Source organism: Notothenia rossii, assembly GCF_949606895.1.
Source record: "Notothenia rossii genome assembly, chromosome: 7".
NCBI lineage: Eukaryota > Metazoa > Chordata > Actinopteri > Perciformes > Nototheniidae > Notothenia > Notothenia rossii.
The window spans coordinates 3,484,624-3,504,884 of NC_136905.1; the positions used below are offsets into that span (position 1 = coordinate 3,484,624).

The 20,261-nt window shown below is 40.8% G+C and overlaps 1 protein-coding gene and 1 long non-coding RNA gene across 3 annotated transcripts in view; both read right to left on the reverse strand.

Moving 5' to 3' along the window:
* Positions 1 to 114: 114 nt before the first annotated feature.
* Positions 115 to 20,261, reverse strand: part of LOC307012876 — an 85,828-nt gene continuing 65,681 nt past the window's right edge. The window contains exon 2 of the long non-coding RNA XR_013800751.1: positions 115 to 1,550. This is a non-coding gene — a long non-coding RNA (uncharacterized lncRNA). The remainder of the gene's footprint in view (positions 1,551 to 20,261) is intronic.
* LOC307012853 (uncharacterized protein) lies at positions 5,367 to 10,623 on the reverse strand. Of its 2 annotated transcripts, none has more exons than XM_079640052.1 (5): positions 10,577 to 10,623; positions 10,229 to 10,470; positions 8,234 to 8,491; positions 6,631 to 6,697; positions 5,367 to 5,733 (listed from the first exon to the last, which is right to left on the reverse strand). In XM_079640052.1, the coding sequence occupies exons 1-5, from the start codon at positions 10,606 to 10,608 to the stop codon at positions 5,661 to 5,663; spliced, it is 672 nt and encodes a 223-aa protein (XP_079496178.1). In that variant the 5' UTR covers positions 10,609 to 10,623; the 3' UTR covers positions 5,367 to 5,660. The 2 variants fall into 2 exon arrangements, 1 of the variants encoding a protein (XP_079496178.1); XR_013800743.1 differs by having other exon boundaries at positions 5,678 to 5,733; positions 6,631 to 6,714.

The window sequence follows — 20,261 nt, forward strand, 5'->3', positions numbered from 1 at the left end:
CCTCTGATTTCCTCTCGTCAATAAATACACTGTTAAACATGACCGATCGGCCTAGATGGGTTTGTATGTATTCACTTGCTCAGTTCAATCAAAAATGTTTTTGCACAGAAATGCTATCACTCAATTCAGTCACTTGGAGGCAGTGGTGTTCAACATGTATATATCTTTTCTCTGAACAGACCAGGCAATCTAGTTAAATGCACTGCTAGATTCATCACTCAATTATTTCACAACATCACATGATTCAAGAGAACCATTTGCATATCTTACATTGACTTATTGAAGATTGGATTTGTGCTTTACGTGAGAAGAACAGAGTCCTAACCCCGGCCTGATCTACAATAGGGTGTGGTATCACTCTGGCCCAAGGGAGGGATAGTAGTGAGGCGGGGGGAGGTGGGGCTCTCATGCTGGCAGACAGGTGGTGTTTAAAAATACTTAGTTCTGCTGTTCCCAGACTGGAAAACGAATGAAACTGAAAGCAATACATCAGGAACCATGTAAAGCAACATTGAAAGGCTAAATAGTGTTGTAAGGAGACGAGTGTTTTCACAGGTGTTGTAAAAGTTTTTTTAATTTTCAGTTCTGTAATCATTCATGTTCGGTTACAAATAAATGCTTTTTCTTGACATTAAGCAGGGATATTTAATGTCATTGAAACAAAACGTGATCTGTCTCTTCAATTTGTGTCAAACACAGACCTTATTTCGAGCTATTTTCCATAATACTATGGAGAAGTTGCATTGCTTTTTGTCGAACGAACCGGAAGCGGTAAAAATGCTAACTTACTTCCGGGTTTTAGGACGCATCTCTGCGGTTCTCTATTGTGGCATAAGCTGTTTTTAAGGCACATTTTACCAGCGTATTTCATTATGATTCTACTTGTGATAGTCGGACATGACAATCTGTGCAGCACATGTATTGATTCCATCTGATAGCTGCTATAATACAAAACAAAACCTCTGCCTGCTCTCCACAATGATCAATGGCACAAATAAACAGAATCACACGAAGCCTGGGGGGTATACTACGAAGCAGGATTTTCGCTTAGCCGGCTAACTTCAGGGAAAACTCAGGGTTTCCGGTCCTTCGAAGCTGGTTCTCTTTTTAGCAGGCTAGATCTCCATGGTAACTTATGCTGTGCGACTAACCTGCCCCGGAGCTGGTTAGGTTGTAAGAGCTCAACTCAGTGAAAGCACTGCCTGCTGACCAATCAGAGCTCAGTGTGCGGAGTTTAAAGCGATCAAGTCACATTACAGGAGAAAGGAAATACAGAAAAGCTGCCGTTGCAGGAAAGACGGCTGGCAAAAATCACCGACGGTGTGAACGTGAGCATTAATAGAATATCACCTCCCATCTTCAGAGCAATCTGACTATTATAACATTAGCGTTAAGAAAGCTTACTTAAATATCTGCCACAACATAAGTAACCGGATCAGAGTAACATTAAGTACAGTCCTCGGTATATCACATCATAATGTATCATATATTTCCTTATCTGAGTCAGCTGAGCCGTATCTGGCCGTGCAACACTCACAGTGTCACATAGGCTACTGTATGCAGAAGTATTATTTTAAGCAACACATTAAGTTGACGAAAAACTCGAGACAAATGTAATTAAAGTCAGATCCACTCGTGTCTTAGACGGGGCAGTGATATCATAAACCTGTTAATGTACGCATTCAAACACTTTTTCTTTTACCAGCTGTATTCACCTTGCAGGTGCAGCTATGTGGCTTTTATCCTGGATAAAGTGTTTAAGTCATGGATGTTTAAAGTTTAACTTCTTCATATGTCTAATATTATAGACTTTTCATTCAGGAAGTATGACGCTGCGCTGTCAGTACGCTTCTCCATGTTTGTGATTGGTCGAATGCTCCAGATACCACCCCTTTCATGTGAACGCGCACCTAACTAGATAGGACACGGCTGGCTTGAGCAATCCACTTGATAACCCGCGTCGTAGTACAGTTTAGCGAGAGCGCGTATGTTTTGGATTAGGCCAGTGGTTCTCAAACTTTTTCTGTCATTCCCCACTTTGAAGAGGTGGGCCTTTTCAAGCCCCACCTGTTCCTCATCGCTCCAATAAAATGGTAGGCCAAGCTTAAAATGGTCAAATGTATCGTTCTATAACAGGGGTCTCCAACCTTTTTTAGGATGAGAGCTACTTTCAAAAAATAAAACAAGTCGTGAGCTACTTTTACTCCTCTTTTTTAGTTTTTTTGCACTGTATATATTTAGCACATTTGAACATTATTATATGCTTACCTTTAACCTTTGTGTGCTGTTTTGGTCTGTGGGACCCGTTTTCAATGTTTACTAAAAGAAAATGTATGCAATTTAATTATTTTAACCTGCTTTAGTTGGGGGTGGACCGCAAGATTTTTTTTTTAATGTTGAAGTGAAATGCCTCAATCGGTTGCACTTTGATCAAAAAAAGAATTTATGGATACAGCTCTCAACACACTGAAAGGGAGCTGTATACTTTTCAATAATCCAAACAACTTTAGAATATGATCAAAATCAATAACAAATAATTTAAACTAGTTTATTCTTATCTTATGTTACCTAGTTAGCATTCTTTCTTTTTTATTCATGCATATTTTACTAATCACTCCCATTTTAAACTTTTTTTTTTTTTTTACTGTCCTATAGTACACATTGGAATGATTTCTTACTTTATTTTTTACACCTAGGCTATATTAAATAGATAAATGTGTGCTCTCTTTAGCTCTCTCGCTCTCTCTCTCTGTGTGTGCTCCTCCGTGGCGATGACGGCTTGCGTTAAACAAATTATAATAAACATAGGCCTATTTTAAAGTGGGGGAACACAAACGGGATTTCGAAAAGTGTCACGGTTAAAGTCCTTGTGAAGTGGTGAGGTGCCGCTCCACATTGCTTTTCTTCCCGACTGCAACGCTGTAAATGATTTTGGTTTCAGTTGTGTGTGTGTGAGCAGGCTCGGATTGGCCATCGGGAGATTCGGGACTTTTCCCGATGGGCCGCTGCCTTTGGTAGGCCGCTGGCTCTGACATAGGTGGGTCGTGGACTTTCACAGCGCCGCTGCGCCGATACCGCACCCGCCGCCGCAAACACCCGACGTTGCGAGGCTCCGGCGGATCCGGCGCTGTGAAAGTCCACCGCCGTTGCGAGTCTCCAGCTGTAACAGTCCACTAACGCCCGCGAGGACTCAGGTTCGATTCCGGCCTGAGGTCCAAAAAAAAAAAAAAAACTCTCGTTCATCGCGTCCATTCGCGACCCACCTATCACATCTCTGCGCCCCAACACTTTGAGAAACGCTGGATTATTCCAACCGGCTAACTCAAACATATCCAGGTTAGGTTGAACCAGCTTCGTAGTACAGGCCTCTGGTTAGTGTTGCCTGACTCACACAGAGACACTGAAGTGTGTTTGTTTTTTTTACAAGTGTGTGCTTGCCTTAGTCACTTTGCTCAGCAATACTGCTTGTAGGCAGGCATGACGAGACTCAGTCGACCCATGTTCAGGGGAGGTGGGTTTAGTTTCCTGCACGCCTCGACGTAAGAATAATAAATATATAAAATAAATAATAAAATTATACAATTCAATAACGTGCTTTAACCACCAGGTGTCCTTTTCTATCAGCTCTGCACCGTTATGGTGTAAATACAGCCTATCTACCAATTGGATCAAATATAAAAGTCAGCCGAATTAGTGTTGATACTGCTAAGAGACGTATTGTGTGAAAAGAAATGTAAGATGTTGTTTAATTGCTGATATATTTATGATCCACGTCACGTTTTCAGTTTTGGCGGCAGTTCTTCCTGTTTGTCTAGAAGTCTTCTCATCAGGGCTCTATGAATAGCGAACTACGGCAGATCTGTAATATTTAATGCAGCCGAACCGTGTATTACAATGCCGTTATGTGATGACCTCCAAAGAGAAAAGCAAGCACACTCGGAATAAAGTATTAAACACATTCCTTCACATTTATATTTTAATTTGCATTAAAGTATTTCGTGAGGCCTTCTAACATGTTTTTAAATATAACTACGGTTGTAGTTGAAGAGTTTGTTAACTACCACGAACTGAAGCTGTTGCCTGGCAACTCAATTGCACAACGTCACGTCCATTAATTCCACATCCACACCTATGATCCACACGCATGGATTAACATCGATTCAATACATTAATGTAGCCTTTGTTTCTGCTAAAAGAGGTGTCGACCAGCTGGGGCAACAAGAACATCGGCGTAATCGAGTGTGACTATTAAAAAATAAATCATTACGTCGGGGTAGCATTTGCTTGGCATTTCTGGGTATTTCTCTACTGGTTAGTAATACCGTGTAACTGTCACGTTTGAAGGGACGAAATCGTGACATCTTCACGTCTCCCAGCATGGTACATTGTCACATGTTCACGTCTTGCCGTGATATCGGGTTGGATTTATTCCCTGTTGGGGGCAGGCGTTTCAGAGTTTCGGCCGCTGATGTTTGCCTTAAAGTCGCCTCGAGCCCGGCACGCTCCAGAAGATAGGTAGGTAAGTCGTGGTAGGCAGGATCTGGGGAAGCTCGTTATTTGAAAGATTCGATGTTTGTGTAGCCTCAGATATTTTGGCTGGTGAGACTCTTTACTTTTGTGGTAATTAAAACCTCACTTTGTGGCTTCAGCATTCAGTTTCCTCTCCTTTTTTCTCTCGCCCGGTTATTTTGTGTGTTGTTACTTCCCTTTGTACCCCTAGATTTAGAAGGGAACGTAACAACATCATAAATACACAAACAACAATGCGTACTTACAGGTTGTGTACCTGAATCTCCCGCTGGTCCAAACAAAGTAGGAACAGCATCGTCCTTCAGTGTCCTACGCCGTGCATATTCGGCATGAATCGCTGCAATGTTTCCTAAGCTTTGGTTCGTGAAATGCCGCGCACACAGTACAATACCGGCTCGAACATCTGAAGGAACAGTGTTAACAAAAAATGTCAACCACTGACCTCGTCGTGGTTCTGCCCTCGGTAAGGCATGCATTGAAGATTTCCCCTCACAAGACAGGAAACAGACCCTCGTTGGCATGACTGGATACAGTGTTCAACTGAACCCGAGCGTCCAACAGTATATGTTCGGCTGGCAGAGGGTGCGGCCATAGCTCTGGGCGTGGCTACTGGGTATCCCTACGTCACGATACCCAGGAAGAAAACATTGGAAATCCAACGAGGAGTTTTGGGGAGGTCTTTTCTGTGTTAGAGTTTTACTCGCTGCAGGGTGTACTTTGAGGTTTTTGACTGCAGACCGTTTACATACAGAAAAACCTTCATAACACACAAGGGGACGGGTGATAACCGCAAAAGCATGACCTGGGACCTTTGACTTGAATGAATGAAAGTTCACTTTGTTTGATCATTTTATTACATATTAAAATGAACATGATATTTTTCCATATTAAAAATGAAATCATACATAAGATAACCTAATATTGACTGTTGTAAGAAAACAGTCAACACATTTGAAACATTGGGGAGAGTAAGATGAGCCAATTTGTATTTATGATGTCCTCCATTTACTTATTGAGTTATCGAATAAAGTGTGCATACTGAGGCGTGTACCACATGTAAGTCTATACTCTCTATTGTAATAATGTAAATGTCCCATTGCAGGACAAATAAAGGGATCCTGCTTCAGGGTTCATGTGGGGTAGAGCTGGGCGTCCTGCAGCAGCTCGGGGTCCAGCAGATCATCCGTGTATATGTGCTCCGTTCTGAGGGGAGAAAACATATTTTTCAACCAAACATGCACCGAAACCCAAGAAGGTTAGAATATGTTCAGTTACTGTGATGGCGCTGCCTGCTCGAGTTGCTCTTTGCATTGTTTTTATCTAGTTCCCTTTCTCTGGAACCAGCTTCCTGTTTTTATCAGAGAGGGAAACAGTGCTGAAGACTTTCCCTCTTAAGAGAAGTGGCTGTGTTCGTATTTCAGTTAGAAGGTTGTTGGTTAGATCCCAGCTCGTTCAGTCAACATGTCGATGTGTCCTTGGGCAAGATACTGAACCCTGAGTTGCTCCTGATGGCCAACGGTGTGTGAGCGTGTGAGTGTAAGTGAGTGTGTGAGAGTGTGTGTGAGAGTGTGTGTGAGAGTGTGTGTGTGTGAGAGTGTGTGTGAGTGAGTGTGAGAGTGTGTGTGAGTGTGAGCTTCACTAGAGCAAGTGGTGCTGCTCTGCATGAATGAGGTGTGAATGGGTGAATGAAGAGCTCTGAGGGGTCGAAGAGACCTGATAGAGAGATCTATAAGTGCAGTCCTTTTTACCAAAGCCTATCATTACATCTGGTTTTAGATTACCCTATGTCTGCCTTCCTGATTTCTACATTTTACGGTATTTTATTAATGTTTTCATTGTATTTTTATTGTCTTTCTGTTGCATTTTACCTCATTTTATTTGTATTTCATGTTTTATCTCTTTCCATTAATTGTCTGTAATTGTATTTATCTTTTTTTTTTCATCTCTGTTTGTTAATCTGTAAAGCCCACTGAGACAAACATGTTTTGTGATATTGGGCTATATATAAATCAGCTTTGATTGAATTGATAGTACATATGTTATAAAAACAACTTAGTGGTCCGAATAGCATAACTTAATAAATATATGAATAATACTTACATCACTTCGATTGTGTCTTCAAAAGCGACCTCCTCCACCACCTGCACTCCAACCACCATCCTCCTCACTGCAGGAAGCACAACACTGCTGTCAATTAGTGCTAACATTTAACTAAGTACACTCGTTAAAGTAGGCCTACTGTTCTTAAGTACAATTTTGGTGTACTTGTAATTTACTTCCACTGTGTACGTTTCAGAGGGACAAATTACTCTTCTACATTAGTGAAATAACTTCGGCTGCTTTGTGGCGCTTGTGCAGAATAAGTACTTTTGGTACTTTAAGCATATTAATGCTTAATGCATACTTTTGTCTCTTCACTTGAGTAAATAGTGAGAAACAATACATATTTCTCAAGTGTTTGTTAATCATAGAATTCTGTCTTTTTAATCAGAAATCTCACTTTGAACTAACTTTAGTTGAGTTCTCAAAAATAATTAGTAGAACTAAAAGTAATAATTTCTGTCTCGTTTTAAAAGTGTTGGTTTATAAATCGGAATACTATAATAATTAATCAAGCTTGTATACTTCAGACTAGATCAGAAGTACATATTAATTTAAACATGATGCATCCCCCTCAGTTTGGGTGTTGTATGACTTTTCACGGCATTTCTGCAGATTAGGTAACATTCCATTTTTTAACACAGATGTATACATAGAAATATGTGTTTCAGTTAAGTAGAGATTTTCAAAGTAAGGGCTCGTCCGGGATTTGAACCCGGGACCTCCCGCACCCGAAGCGAGAATCATACCCCTAGACCAACGAGCCACTTGAAAAAAAATCACAATGGGGCCGTCCCTATTACTACTCAAGTAGAGTTCAGTGTGGAGTGCTTGAGTAAATGTATTTGGTGACTTTAGAACACTGTATATTAACAGGCATACATGAAACATAGAATAAAATACAAATAGAATAAAGTAAAAATAAACAAAAGGTTAATATATCAATAGTAAAAAACGATCAACAGATTATCTATAGAGTAAACAATATAAAATATGCAGAATAAGAATATAAATCTACTGCAAAACACATAAACATATGATTACAAAAGTGTGCAGCTGCACTTTCTTTTATTAAAATATTAATTTAAAGGTCTCCTATTATACTATTTTTAGGCATATATTATAGGTCTCAGATAAATAAAAAAAATATGTCAATGAAGTGTTTTGCTCAAAATACCAAACAGATCATGTTCTAGCCTCAAATCCCTTTCAGCTGTTGCTAAAGTGCAGATTTTGGGTCAGTAGGTTTAACAAAAAAGAAAACTCTCTCCAGTACAGGCTAGCTCTGAGTGTTAGTGATGCTTGCTTATGTAAACACAGACCATATTACTTCCAAAACACGTCTCATTGTTTCTGATTGGCCCGTGGGTGTAAAGCCCGCCCACATTTCAGATATTACGTCATATCGGCCGCAAATCTGGATCAGCTCCGTTGTTGCCCCGTTTTTAGAGATTTTGGTACGGAAGAAAAGAGAGGGATTTATTTTCTGACGCTGCGTGAGTTCCCTGACTCACCGGAGACACGTCTTTATATAAAAAGACATCAAAAAGTGCATTTTGCATGATAGGTCCCCTTTAAGGTTATGCATCAGGTAAAAGCTCACCTCCGTAGCAGACGTGTGAAGATCCAGGCCAGTGTAGACTTTCTGGTTCCCTCTGCCCATAAACACACACACACCCCTGGGTCTCCATCCACGGACCCCCCCTCTGCTGACCCCCAGGGAGAAGCTGCTGGTCCCCCCCCCCACCAGGGAGAAGCTGCTGTCCCCCCCCCTCACCAGAGAGGCTCCACGACGGCAGGGAGGAAGGAGGAGCTGCAGAGCAACGAGCTTCACCTCTCTGACGGAGGATCCCATCACATCCTGCAGACACAGGGGACGAGTTAAGGGGGAGGCAACTAGCTTCAAAAGGCTTCACTGTCATATTCAAAGTAGAGTAGATATGCACATGACACACTTAAGTCACACGCTCCTCCAACAATGCAACATAAATATATACGAGACATAAAACCAATATAAAACTATATAAATAGTGTAAGAAGAAACAGAGTAGAAAGAAAATGTTCCAAGACTAATGTGCAAGTAATGCAGGAGAAGTTAAACAATCTGTCTTTCCCTTATACTTCAATTTCATGCTAAATATGGCACTTTTTAATTCACTATTATTATTTTGCAGGTTTAGTTGGTAGTTACTAATTGAGAGTGATTAAGTGAACATGTGAAAGTAGTAGCAGCTATTCTCCTCTTTGGAGTGTGGAGTCATTGCTGGACTCACTGTGTATCAACATGCATTTGTTTTATATCTTCAAAATTAAGAAAGGCATAATTTACTAATAACAACATTTCCTTCCCACATCAAACATGCATGGCTGGTTGAAGCAGGGCTGCAGGTGGAGGTGCACTCAGCTGTCTGAGCGTCTGTTTCCTGCTCCTGCTGGGTCTGGACCATCTGAATAAACTGGCACTGATGCACACAGAGCGGGGGGGGGGGGGGGGGGGGTCATGCACAGACATGTACGCAGCAGCAGGATCAACAAGGTTTTAATAACCAATCTTTATAACCACCACGGCCCCTGAAACCACACACACAACACAGACTATATCACCCCTTGTTGTTAAATACCAACAATGTGCAATATATGCAATGTATATATATATATATGTATATATATATGTATATATATGTCATTAATAACTGTGTAATATATACGTGGCTGCTAAATCTTCAGATCTGTTACAGCAGGGGTGTCAAACTCAATTTCCTCGCGGGCCACATCAGCATTATGGCTGCACTCAAAGGGCCGGTTGTGACTTTAAGACTATATAAATATACATATATAAATATTTAATATTTATCAAATAATGTAAAATATTACATGATTGCCTCTGCATTGGATTATTATCGGATAGGGTAATATCTTCATAATTAACTACGTCTGAAAGCTGAAGTCTAGGGCAAAGTCAAATTCTGAGAAAAAAGTCAAATTTGAGATGCATTGTGGGACATGTAGTTTATGGGCAACGTGCTTAAATCGGCCTGTACCCGTATAATAAACATATTATATTCTTTGCAAGCTCTTGTGGGGGGCCAAATCAGGATATCTCCTTTTTTAAGAAAGATGAACACACAGTCATCACACACACTAACAGGATCAGAAACAACCACACACATCTCTCAGAAGGATTCAAATTAAAAGGTTAAATTCGTCATGAGATGAGATTATCCCAGTCATTTGTAGTCAACTCAATGATGAGGGTCTAAGGCAGGACTGTAACACTGAATAAATGATACAAATCTGTAAGTATCACCGATGCACCTGTCTGTCCATTGACCGAAAATCCGGCCTATTTGGAAAATAATAATAATTCTTCATGTTAAAATCATTCCTGTCTTAGTGTAGATGTTAAGGGTCTGGACTCAACAAACATTGTAACTGCAAAAAGTGAATATTTTAATGTTTGTTTTACCTACCTTATATCTTTGCTTTTTGTGTTTTTAAATGCCATTTCATAATAAGTTTCTTATTGCTCTTAATGTCTTAAAGCACTTTGAATTGCCTTGTGTTGAAAGGTGCAGTAAATAAACTTTCCTTGCCTTACCTGTAGTGTAGCAGCAAACAGCAGGATGATCTTCCTCCTCTTCCTCCTCTTCCTCCTCTTCGTGGTGGTTCATCATGGTTGAGTGTGGAGGAAGGACACGGAGAGGAGGTCGAGGCAACAACTCCCAGAAGTCAGGATTCAGCCCGGACATCTTCAAGAGGACTTCAAATGAGTCTTCAGTATTTCCTCTGACACCAAACTCAGAGGCACAGATGGTGTTTACTCTCTGGACGCAGCGGGAGCTTCGGTACGAGGCACAGGGAGAACAACAAGCTGATTGGACACATTCTCTCTGCTTATGATGTCATGTGTGTTTTTATTTATATATATGAACATAGCAGAATTTACCAAAAAGGAAAGCCCTCCGTGTCCGGCCTCATATATGTTGATCAAACCAAAGACCTGCCTGACTTTGGTGCCAAATCCCCGGTGTTGTGTCAAATTATGCACCCCCGTCGTGAAATGCACCCCTTGACACGGGAACGCGCATTTGAATGGAGAGTCCACTATTCTATGTTGTCTTTTTGATGGTTGGGTTGTCGAATCCTGGATTTTGCATTCATTCCTCACTTATTTTTCAGTTAAGTTTTGTATTTAATATATGTTTTTATTTAATTGTGACATCCTGTATGTATACTTGTGCTTGTGCTTGTACTTGTGCCTTACAATGTATTGTTTATTTTTACATCAAGTGCTTGAGGGTGGGATTAATAGAAACATTTTTATTTTGGGGGTGCTTTTTATGAACAGCCTGGTTGCCACGATATGCACCCCTTGCTATCTCTGACAATAAAATGTCACATTTGTTGGTACTAGTCCTACAACTATACCCTCCAACGTGCTCGAGGGTGGGATTAATAGAAGCATCTTTTTTTGAGGGGGGGGGGGGCTTTTTACGGCAGGCCAGGGGGTGCATTTCACGACGGGGTAGCATCATTTGACACAACATGTTCAATCTGTCCCCGGAAATGTCCCCGTTTTTAAAAATGCTTTTAAGAGCACCTCTAGTGCAGGATTTTGGAAAATAGATTTTGAGTTTTCTCATGGCAGTTAGAGTAGGGGACACACCAGGGGACTTTACTTCCTCTTGACAACGTCGCTATTTACAAAAAACACCAAAATATAGTTGTTATTGAGATTCTGTCTTTCTGTGCCTTTTCATCTGTAAACTCCCTCAACGGGGCCCCTCTCTCAGGAGAACACTTCAATGTCCCGCTTCGTTGTAGGATTTCTGAATCCGTGTATCTACCGTCCAATTGTTTTTCTTTATTAAACACGTAAACGGAAGAGCGTTTGAGAGGCCTTTTTGCTTTTTGCTTTTTACCTTACTAAATGGTCTGGAGCGAGGGGCGGGGCGAAGTGAATCACGGAAGTGATTTCAAAACAAAAGCGGTGATAATATTATAAACAAAGGGAAACAAGTTGAATCACAACGAAAGCGGCCAAGACACATATTGAGCCCAGAAAATTGATGTTATTTAGGGCTGTAAATATAATAAGGTCTAAAATGGAGAACATTGTTAGGAGATTTAAACTATACAGCGATTCTGCACTGCGGTCAACTCAGCCGTCTCTCGAGTTTTTTTTTTTTTTGACGAGTGATACAAATATTTGTTACCACAAGTTCTTAAGGAAACTGACACGGTTGGACTCGGTTCTAGTTTGACTTCTACCAGAAATAAAATGAATTACTTTTGCTGTGTAGCTACTTTGTGAGTAATCCTCTGTCAGAGTCCCCTCCATGCATGTTTTTCTGCTATCTTTGATGAGTGATACAAATATAATTTTACCATTACTTCTTAATGAAATTGATACTGTTTGACTTTGTATTAGCTTACTACTTACAATACATTGAAGTACTTTTACTGTGTATTTTTTGAGAAATACTCTGTCAAAGTCCCCTGCTGAGAACAAAATCAGCCACTTCTGCTAAGTTTGATGAGGGAATTATTAGTTTGTTAGTTAGTTTTGTTAGTTCAGTGTTAGTGAAACTACCCCCACAAGTAGCCTATGAAGTACTTAGGCCTACTGTGTACTTTTCCAGTACTCCTCTGTCAATGTCCCCTCCTGAGAACAAGAATGCATGTTTTTCTTTTAATAAGCGTTAAAACACCATTCTTGCTGAGACTGATATTGCTGAGTATTTAAAAAAAGATGGTAGACAATATTACAAAAAAGGGCTCCAAAAAAGGCATATAACCTGGCCGGCTTAATCAGTCTGTATTTCACCAAGCACCACAAGATTCAGAGTTTATAAAGTACAATTCTGGGCCATTGATTGTGTCATTTCTCCAAACACATACACTAAAAATGCCTGTTTTGAAGCCTTAAAATGGTGCAGGAAAAATCTCTCATCTCCTTTAATCAAAGTCCAATGTGGTAATATTACTTGTAAGTGAAGTATCTGAATACTGTCTGTGCATGTCTGATTAGTGTTTATTACATTGTTTTTACATTGTTGTAAAACACTTTGGTAGCCAGCGCTGTGCTCTGATTGGTCGGTCAGCTTCCAGTATTGAGGAAACAGGACCTTTAATAAGAACTGTCTTCTAAAATCCTGCTTTTACATTATTAAATTAGTTACATTTAACAAATAATAATTTTAACAGTCACAGCCTGGGATAATGTTCATACTTTACAACCGTTTCCTGATTACATTGAAAAGGAATCTAACTTCGATACAACTAAATAGTTAATACCCAGGCCGTCTCCAATACCAAACTCCGGTGCTGATAAGGCTCTGGTGAATGGCCGTCCCATCTTTTTAGGACTTCAAAACCCCCCAGAATCTACACGCAAGATCAACGTAATCTGCTTAGGGGGGAGTCTACAACGTGGCCTCTAACACCACGCTGCCCGTCGTATCCCTATTTTAGGCACTCTGGCCTCGGATGTCCGACCGCTTCAGGATAGCAAAACGGTTTGTATGGTGTAGTAGGTGTTGGTGGGCTGGTAGAACCCCAGAGCAGTATATAAACTGCCCCTGGAGGAGAATCCCTCTGTTAATGGGAGACTCCCTGGTAATTAGGGCAGCTTCAGAACCCACAGTCCCCACCCTCTCTTGATCCCCAAATATATCAATCAAAACAATGCAAATGTAATATCAAACACAGCCAGAGTCAAATATTCAATGTCACAGCAGTGACATCACCACATCAGCAGAGCATATGTCACATTCCCTTTAAACAATTTAAATCCAAATGATCAACTAATGTCAGCCTTTTTCAAGGAAGGGTATCTAACTCACTCTGACCAAGCAGATACCTTCAGATACCACGAGAGAGAGACAAGGAGTTTTGGGTTGAAGTGTACAAAGTACAAACCAGATTTATTAAGGTTTTAACAAAAATTGAGGATTAAAAAGAATCCTTAAAAATAATAAAGACAACTAGACAAAATGCAATAGCAAGAGGTTCAAGTCAAGTCCTCAAGCCGTCTAAAAGAGCCCAAGCCCAAGCCCAGGGCCCAGGGCTTGGGCCTCCGAAAACTTCCTCCAAGAAGCCTCCAAGCTCTCAAGGCCTCAAGACCTCTCGTTTCTTCTTCTCCATAGTCTTCTTCCTCCTCCCTCTCTTCATCAGGTCATCCCCCTTTCTCTCTTTGAGTCAGAAAGGAGGTCACAACTGTTCAACTTCTAATTATTGAACATTAAAAAATGTGAGGTTTAAAAATTAAACAAATACAAACTCATAGTAATGATATGTCATTTTAAAGAGAGGGAATATGAACATTTTCCATGAAAGCAGAACACATTGTCAATGTCATGTTTTAGAATCAAGTTATTTTCTTTAAACATTTCAATATCATATATGCAAACTTTATACTTTAATTTATTAACAGAGACTTCATTTATTAACAGAGACAAATAAGGGCAGATTGTCTCTACGATTCGCTGGCCCAGGAAGTTGATTTGAACGTGTGCGTAGGCCGCCTGCATCCTGTTATGTCCATTGTCTTCACACCCGCTGTAAGCGCTCTCAAGGTGTCAAAAACAACAAGCACCTTCTCTGCATGGTAGCTGGAACTTTTACGCTTTTATTGCACCGCACCGTCTAGAATGTGTGTGTGTATCGGTCAGAGCTGAAACCGCTCTCAAGGTGTCAAAAACCACAAGCGCCTTTCTAGAATGGTAGCTGGGACTTTTAAGCTTTTATTGCACCGTCTAGAGCAGGGGTATTCAACTAAAATTCGACGAGGTCCAGTTAGAGAACATTTCCCCATGCAAAGGTCCGGAACATCAAAATGTCTAAGTTGCTTTATGAATTAGTGATATGTATTGAATTAGCCTGTAGCTTTATCAACGTCTGCATGTAATCAACTGACTGCCAATCAAATAAAGAAAGTACAATTCATAAACAACAATATTTATTATTTATTAACATTGAACTCTACAGATATACAGTAAATACTGTGGATCTGTGTAATGTTCCTCTCGGGCTGCATTTAAAAATATAATAGAGAAAATAAATAAAATAGCTTTTGAAAATGTGTGCATCTTAAAAGTGTTTATTTTAGATAAATAAAATAAAGTGTAGCAGCAGCTTGAGTTTCCCTTTTTCTTTGTTAACCGTTTCACTGACTTAACTGTTTCAGACGATTATAGAACAATATCAGTCTTTGGGGTGTAACGGTATCCGTATTCGTCCCGTACCGTCACGGTTCAGACGTCACGGTTCGGCACATGCAGTCACACGGAGAATACGCCTTTTTTTACGAGTGGGAGAAAAGTCTGTCACTCAGGGCAGTATTACACTATATATAATCCAGGGGGCGGTATTGCGCCTAAAAGCCAGCCGCCCGTAAATAACAAATGAAGAACAAGAACAAAACACAACAAAACGAACACAATACATGAAGAAGAAAAGTTAGCAGCTATGGCGAATTCGCAAAACACACAGGAGCTAGAACCCACCTGCTTCTTTTAAATCAGCTGTGTGGGAACCTTTCGGGTTCCCTGTGGACTACAACAATGATGGGGTGCGAGTGGTGGATCGGACGAGGGCGGTGTGTCGGCGTTGTTCGATGCTAATGTTAACACGTCAAACATGCTCAATCACCTCCGAGTCAGTCTCAGTCCCCAGCGAGAGGGTGTTCTCGACGGCAGGTGACATAGTTACCGCCAACAGATCTGCCCTCACTACTGACAACGTAGAGTCTAGACAAACTCATCTTTTTGAAGAAAAACTTGAAAATAAAGTAAAGCTTGAGTACCTTTATTCAGGCATAATGACCTCACACACTCACAAGTTAATTACACATGTTAGACATTGCTCCTAAAGGTACAGATTTTATTTAGTTTTATATTTATCATTGTATTTATTTTATATTTTGACATCAGGAGATGTTATACAGTTCTGTATTGCCTTTTATTGATTGTGATTGAAACACTTTCTTATTATTTATTTTAATATTTTCAAGACATTCTTTTTAGTTGTACAGGTTATTTAACCTTTTTGTTTGACATCAGCCATTATAAATAATACGGCCATCTGAGTGTGTGTGTTACTGTTTCTGGTTTGTTTTTAACTGTGTAGTACAGTTAATGATTCCAAATGTTAGAGTTCCTTATTTTCATACCAAAAGTTGCACTACTGTTCAGGGCCGTGGGAAGTAGGGGTGCTGAGGGTGCTGCAGCACCCCCTTGATGGAGGAAAGGGAATCTGCACGTCCACAAGATTAAATGGAAATATAATACAAAAAAACGAATTTTCAGCCCTAATGTAACAACATTCATAATTAAGTAAAGATAACACCCTTTTCACCCCGGTTACATTTTCGATTTGCCCTGTATGATGAAAGTGGGGGATGTTGGCTTATCAAGCGCCCGCAGCTCAAACACAGGACAGATATCAGCTGTCTGGACAGGACTGATAGCCAGACAGACTGAGAGGCTCAGTGAGGTAAAGGACTGAGGGTTTAGATAGTTCACTTTAGTCTAAGTTATCTCAGTGGGTCTCAAACGGTTTGTTAACAATTTATGTAAACAAATATTTCCAAGGCAACCTTTATAATTATTGGGATAAATAAAAACAGGTTTGAAATCATTCCAGTGCATACTATAGGACAGTAAACCAGAAATATTGTTTAAATCTGGAGAGATTAAATAATATGCATAAATAAATAAATGTTAAGGTAAAATAAGAAATAAATGAACAACAAAAATAAAATAAGTTACATTTACTTGTTATTGGTTATGTTAGGTTATTGGTTATGTCCACATAATTATTTGATTATTAAAATGTAAACCGATCTTTTCGATATGGGTGTTTAGAGTTGTACCCCTTAGATCTAGTCTCTGGCAATTCAGCTCAAAGTGCACCAGATTGAAGCATTTTACTTTATAATGTTGAAAACAAATCTTCCCCCCTGACCCCCCTAGAGGATGTGATCCCCACAGCACCCCCCATTTGAAACATGTTCCCACGGCTATGCTACTGTTAAAAATAAATAACAGCAACAAAAAAAATGCATTTGGGACTTTTTTTTTGCTTTTCGTTGTTGTACTGAAACCGTACCGAACCGTGACCCCCAAACCGAGGTATGAACCGAACCGTGACTTCTGTGAACCGTTACACCCCTAGCTTTACACATCATAACAATTGAACAGTTTTAAAGTTTCTCTTTCTTTCCCTCTTATATTGCAGTCCCTCACTCACTTTGTTTTAATTCAGTGCGAGAATTGAGCTTGAGCTTGTCCTGCCAGAAGTTTAAATCTGGGCTGAAATGGTGTCAGGGCCATTCTCATACACACATGCTCATTGGTTACAGTGATGCAAACACAGGTATGGTGAAAAAAGAGAGAACTATTCGAAGCAGAAAGAAAGAAAAAGCAACCTCTTAATCCAGATATCTCACCATGACTCGCGCATGCATGCATGTGCACGGTGTGGCATGACCACCAAAACAGAAAGATATGGACACAAGATGTGTGGAAATGTATTTAGTATCCTATCCATGTGGACCTAACCTCCTCTAGGGGGGTCCGGGGGCATGCTCCCCCTGGAAGATTTTTTTTTAAATATTGAAGTTAAATACATCAATCTGGTGCACTTTGAGAGCAACATGAGGAGATCGATACATCTTTCAACACCCATATGAAACAGAACTGTAAGCAGATTTTTCTTTTTGGATATTTTACAAATCACTCCTCTTTTAAACTGTATTCTTGTTATTTTCAACAACTTTTTTGTTACTGTCATATAGTATTTTATAGGCCTACCTGTTTTTCATTTAGTCTCATTAATAACTATCATGATCATAATAAGGTGTGCCCAGAGGCGCGGGAAGGTATTTTGAGTGGGGGTGCTGAGGTGCTGGACTCCAGTGAACACTATTACGGGCACTATAGGTATAGAGCACCCACAAAAGCACTCCCCAAAGGCAAACACAGAGTACACCCGCGACTGTTACAATGAAGGCTCGATAATCAGCTCACGGCATATAGGCAGGGGTAAAGTGCTATTTTTTACGAGTGGGGAGCGGCCTCACCTCCTCTAGGGGGGTCCGGGGGGATGCTCCCCCGGGAAGATTTTTTTTAAATATTGAAGTTAAAAGCATCAATCTGGTGCACTTTGAGAGCAACATTAAGAGTTCTATGGATACATCTCTCAACACCCAGATGAAACAGAACTGTAAGCAGATGTTCTTTTTCTTTATGGATATTTTACAAATCACTCCCCTTTCAAACTGTATTCTTGTTTTACTGCCATATAGTATTTCATAACTGTTTTTCTTTTATTCTCTTATTTTTTTTATAATAATGATCATATGAAGGTGTGCCGCGGAAATAATCTTTTGAATAATTTGTGACCAAACCGTTTGAGACCCACTGAGATAACTTAGACTAAAGTTAACTATCTAAACACTCAGAGAGTCCTTTAGCTCACCTGAGAGCTCTCCTCCAGCTTGTTGTGGAACAAACAGCTCCGTATGTCCGTTAGTGCAGCTAGCTAACCAGATGCTAACAACACGGTCCCTGCTGCTGACACCGGTCCCTCTCTCTCTCCCTCTCTCACACACACACTAAATGCGCTATTTCCACACACACACACACACACACACACACACACACACACACACACACACACACACACACACACACACACACACACACACACACACACACGAGCTTGAATGACACAAGCACACTTTTATTTCCATGCAACTCTCTGATTGGTCTGGTGTATTGCCTCTGTTGCATTCACTGAACACGGGAAATTACAGTCCTGCCGTCCTCTCTAGTGTCATGATGAGGTTGACGTAAAGCACGGTTAATGTATTATATTATTGAGGTAGAATTGTCCGGCGCTACAGAAAAAACCTTCAGGGCAGGCCAAAATATTATTTTACCAACAATGTGGAATTTATTGGCTACATATTACACAGATTATGCACAGCGGGAGGCGGGAGCAGCAATAACCGTCAAATAATAATTCTGACAGGGGAGCTCCGCACCCCCTGCCTGCCGCTAAGGGGTGCTGCAGCGCCCTCAGCACCCCCCTTCCCGCGCCCATGGGTTTGCCTTAACCTCACTGAGCTGAGGTTATTTGAGCCTCTCAGTAGAGAGCTCTCTTCCACCTGGTTGTAGAAAAGCTCTTTAAATTCGTTAGCATAGCTAGCTAACCAGATGCTAATAACAACAGATCGCCACTGTGCTTACAACTAAAGACACAGCCTCGCAAACACTGCGGCATGTGTACGGCTCCTTATGGGTACTGCAATATTTGAAGAGCTGGAGCGGCGTTCCGGTGCTCTCCTTCAGCACTCCTTTCAGATGAGACATACCACGTGAAGACACGTTACGCTCGGGTTGTGTTCAAGGAACCTGTCCTTGGCCAGGAAAAACAGGTACTCGCTTGTTTAATTATTTTTGCGGTCTAGATTTATTCTTCTTTTTTGAAGTGAGAAGTGGTCCGTCAGTCGGACTGACGGACGGACTCCCCACCCCCAAAACGAAAACTCTTCGGTTCTCCACAAATTACACAAGTCACCCAAATCAGCGTTAAAAAATCGGGAGGGGCCGAAAAATCCCCTATTAATGTATTGATTATAGCTCCGGGTCCGTATAGGTCGGCGTCTGGGTCCGAATCCGGACCGCGGTCCGCCTGTTGCCGACCCCTGGTCTAGAATGTGTGTGTGTGTGTGTGTATGGTCAAAAGTTCAGAATGTTCTATCTAGTTTCACATGCCTGGTTTCATATGCCTGGAACAACGAAGAAGGAAACATACATCCTTTCCATTCACAGCCAATTTAGTAGTGATGTTACGTATTGCGCCGAGGCTTCGGAGCGTGTGTCGAGTAAACCCCGAAGCTTTTTGTGAAGCCTGTATCGAGGCTTGCATCGTTTTGGGCCAGTGACGTCACCGATGACAAACGAAGCCTCGCTGCCTGTCGATACCACGTGACTGCTTCAGAAAGTGATTCAGATCGGTTGAACCGTTGAACCACAACGCTCATATGGATGTATAATAAGAACGATATTACCCCTCCTGTACCCGGGCCCGGTGCTGACACGATAGAATTAAGAGAGCTCAGACCCTCACTTATATAGAGGTCGGAACATGTTTTAAGTATAAATAAATAAAAGCATAAATAAAAGTAGGAATAAAAACATCAATGAATAAATACAGGAATAAATAGGGTGCAATGTTTTCAGATAAATTCAGTGTGTGTGCTGTGGCTCAGCTGGAAAGCAGTTAACTCACGACCGCAGGGTCCCTGGTTCAACGACTGGTCAATATGTCTTTTAGTTTTGTTTATAAAAGCTACAGCTAAATGAGATAATGTAGTTAATAAATGTATTCTTTGATATGGTTTAGCCTTTCTCAGGCTACAACTAGTGATGTTACGTATTGCGCCGAGGAGTAATCCCCGAAGCTTTTTCTGAAGCTTGTATCGAGGCTTGTATCGTTTTGGGCCAGTGACGTCACCGATGACAAACGATGCCTCGCTGCCTGTCGATACCACGTGACTGCTTCAGAAAGTGATTCAGATCGGTTGAACCGTTGAACCACAACGCTCATATGGATGTATAATA

Excerpts from the sequence above, each read along its gene's own strand:
- LOC307012853 (XM_079640052.1), bottom strand. The coding sequence starts at position 10,608 with ATGAGGCCGGACACGGAGGGCTTTCCTTTTTG. Across the intron at positions 6,698-8,233 it reads TTCACACGTCTGCTACGGAG|TGAGGAGGATGGTGGTTGGA; the intron begins GTGAGCTTTTAC and ends TGCTTCCTGCAG. Across the intron at positions 5,734-6,630 it reads GAAGACACAATCGAAGTGAT|AACGGAGCACATATACACGG; the intron begins GTAAGTATTATT and ends TTCTCCCCTCAG.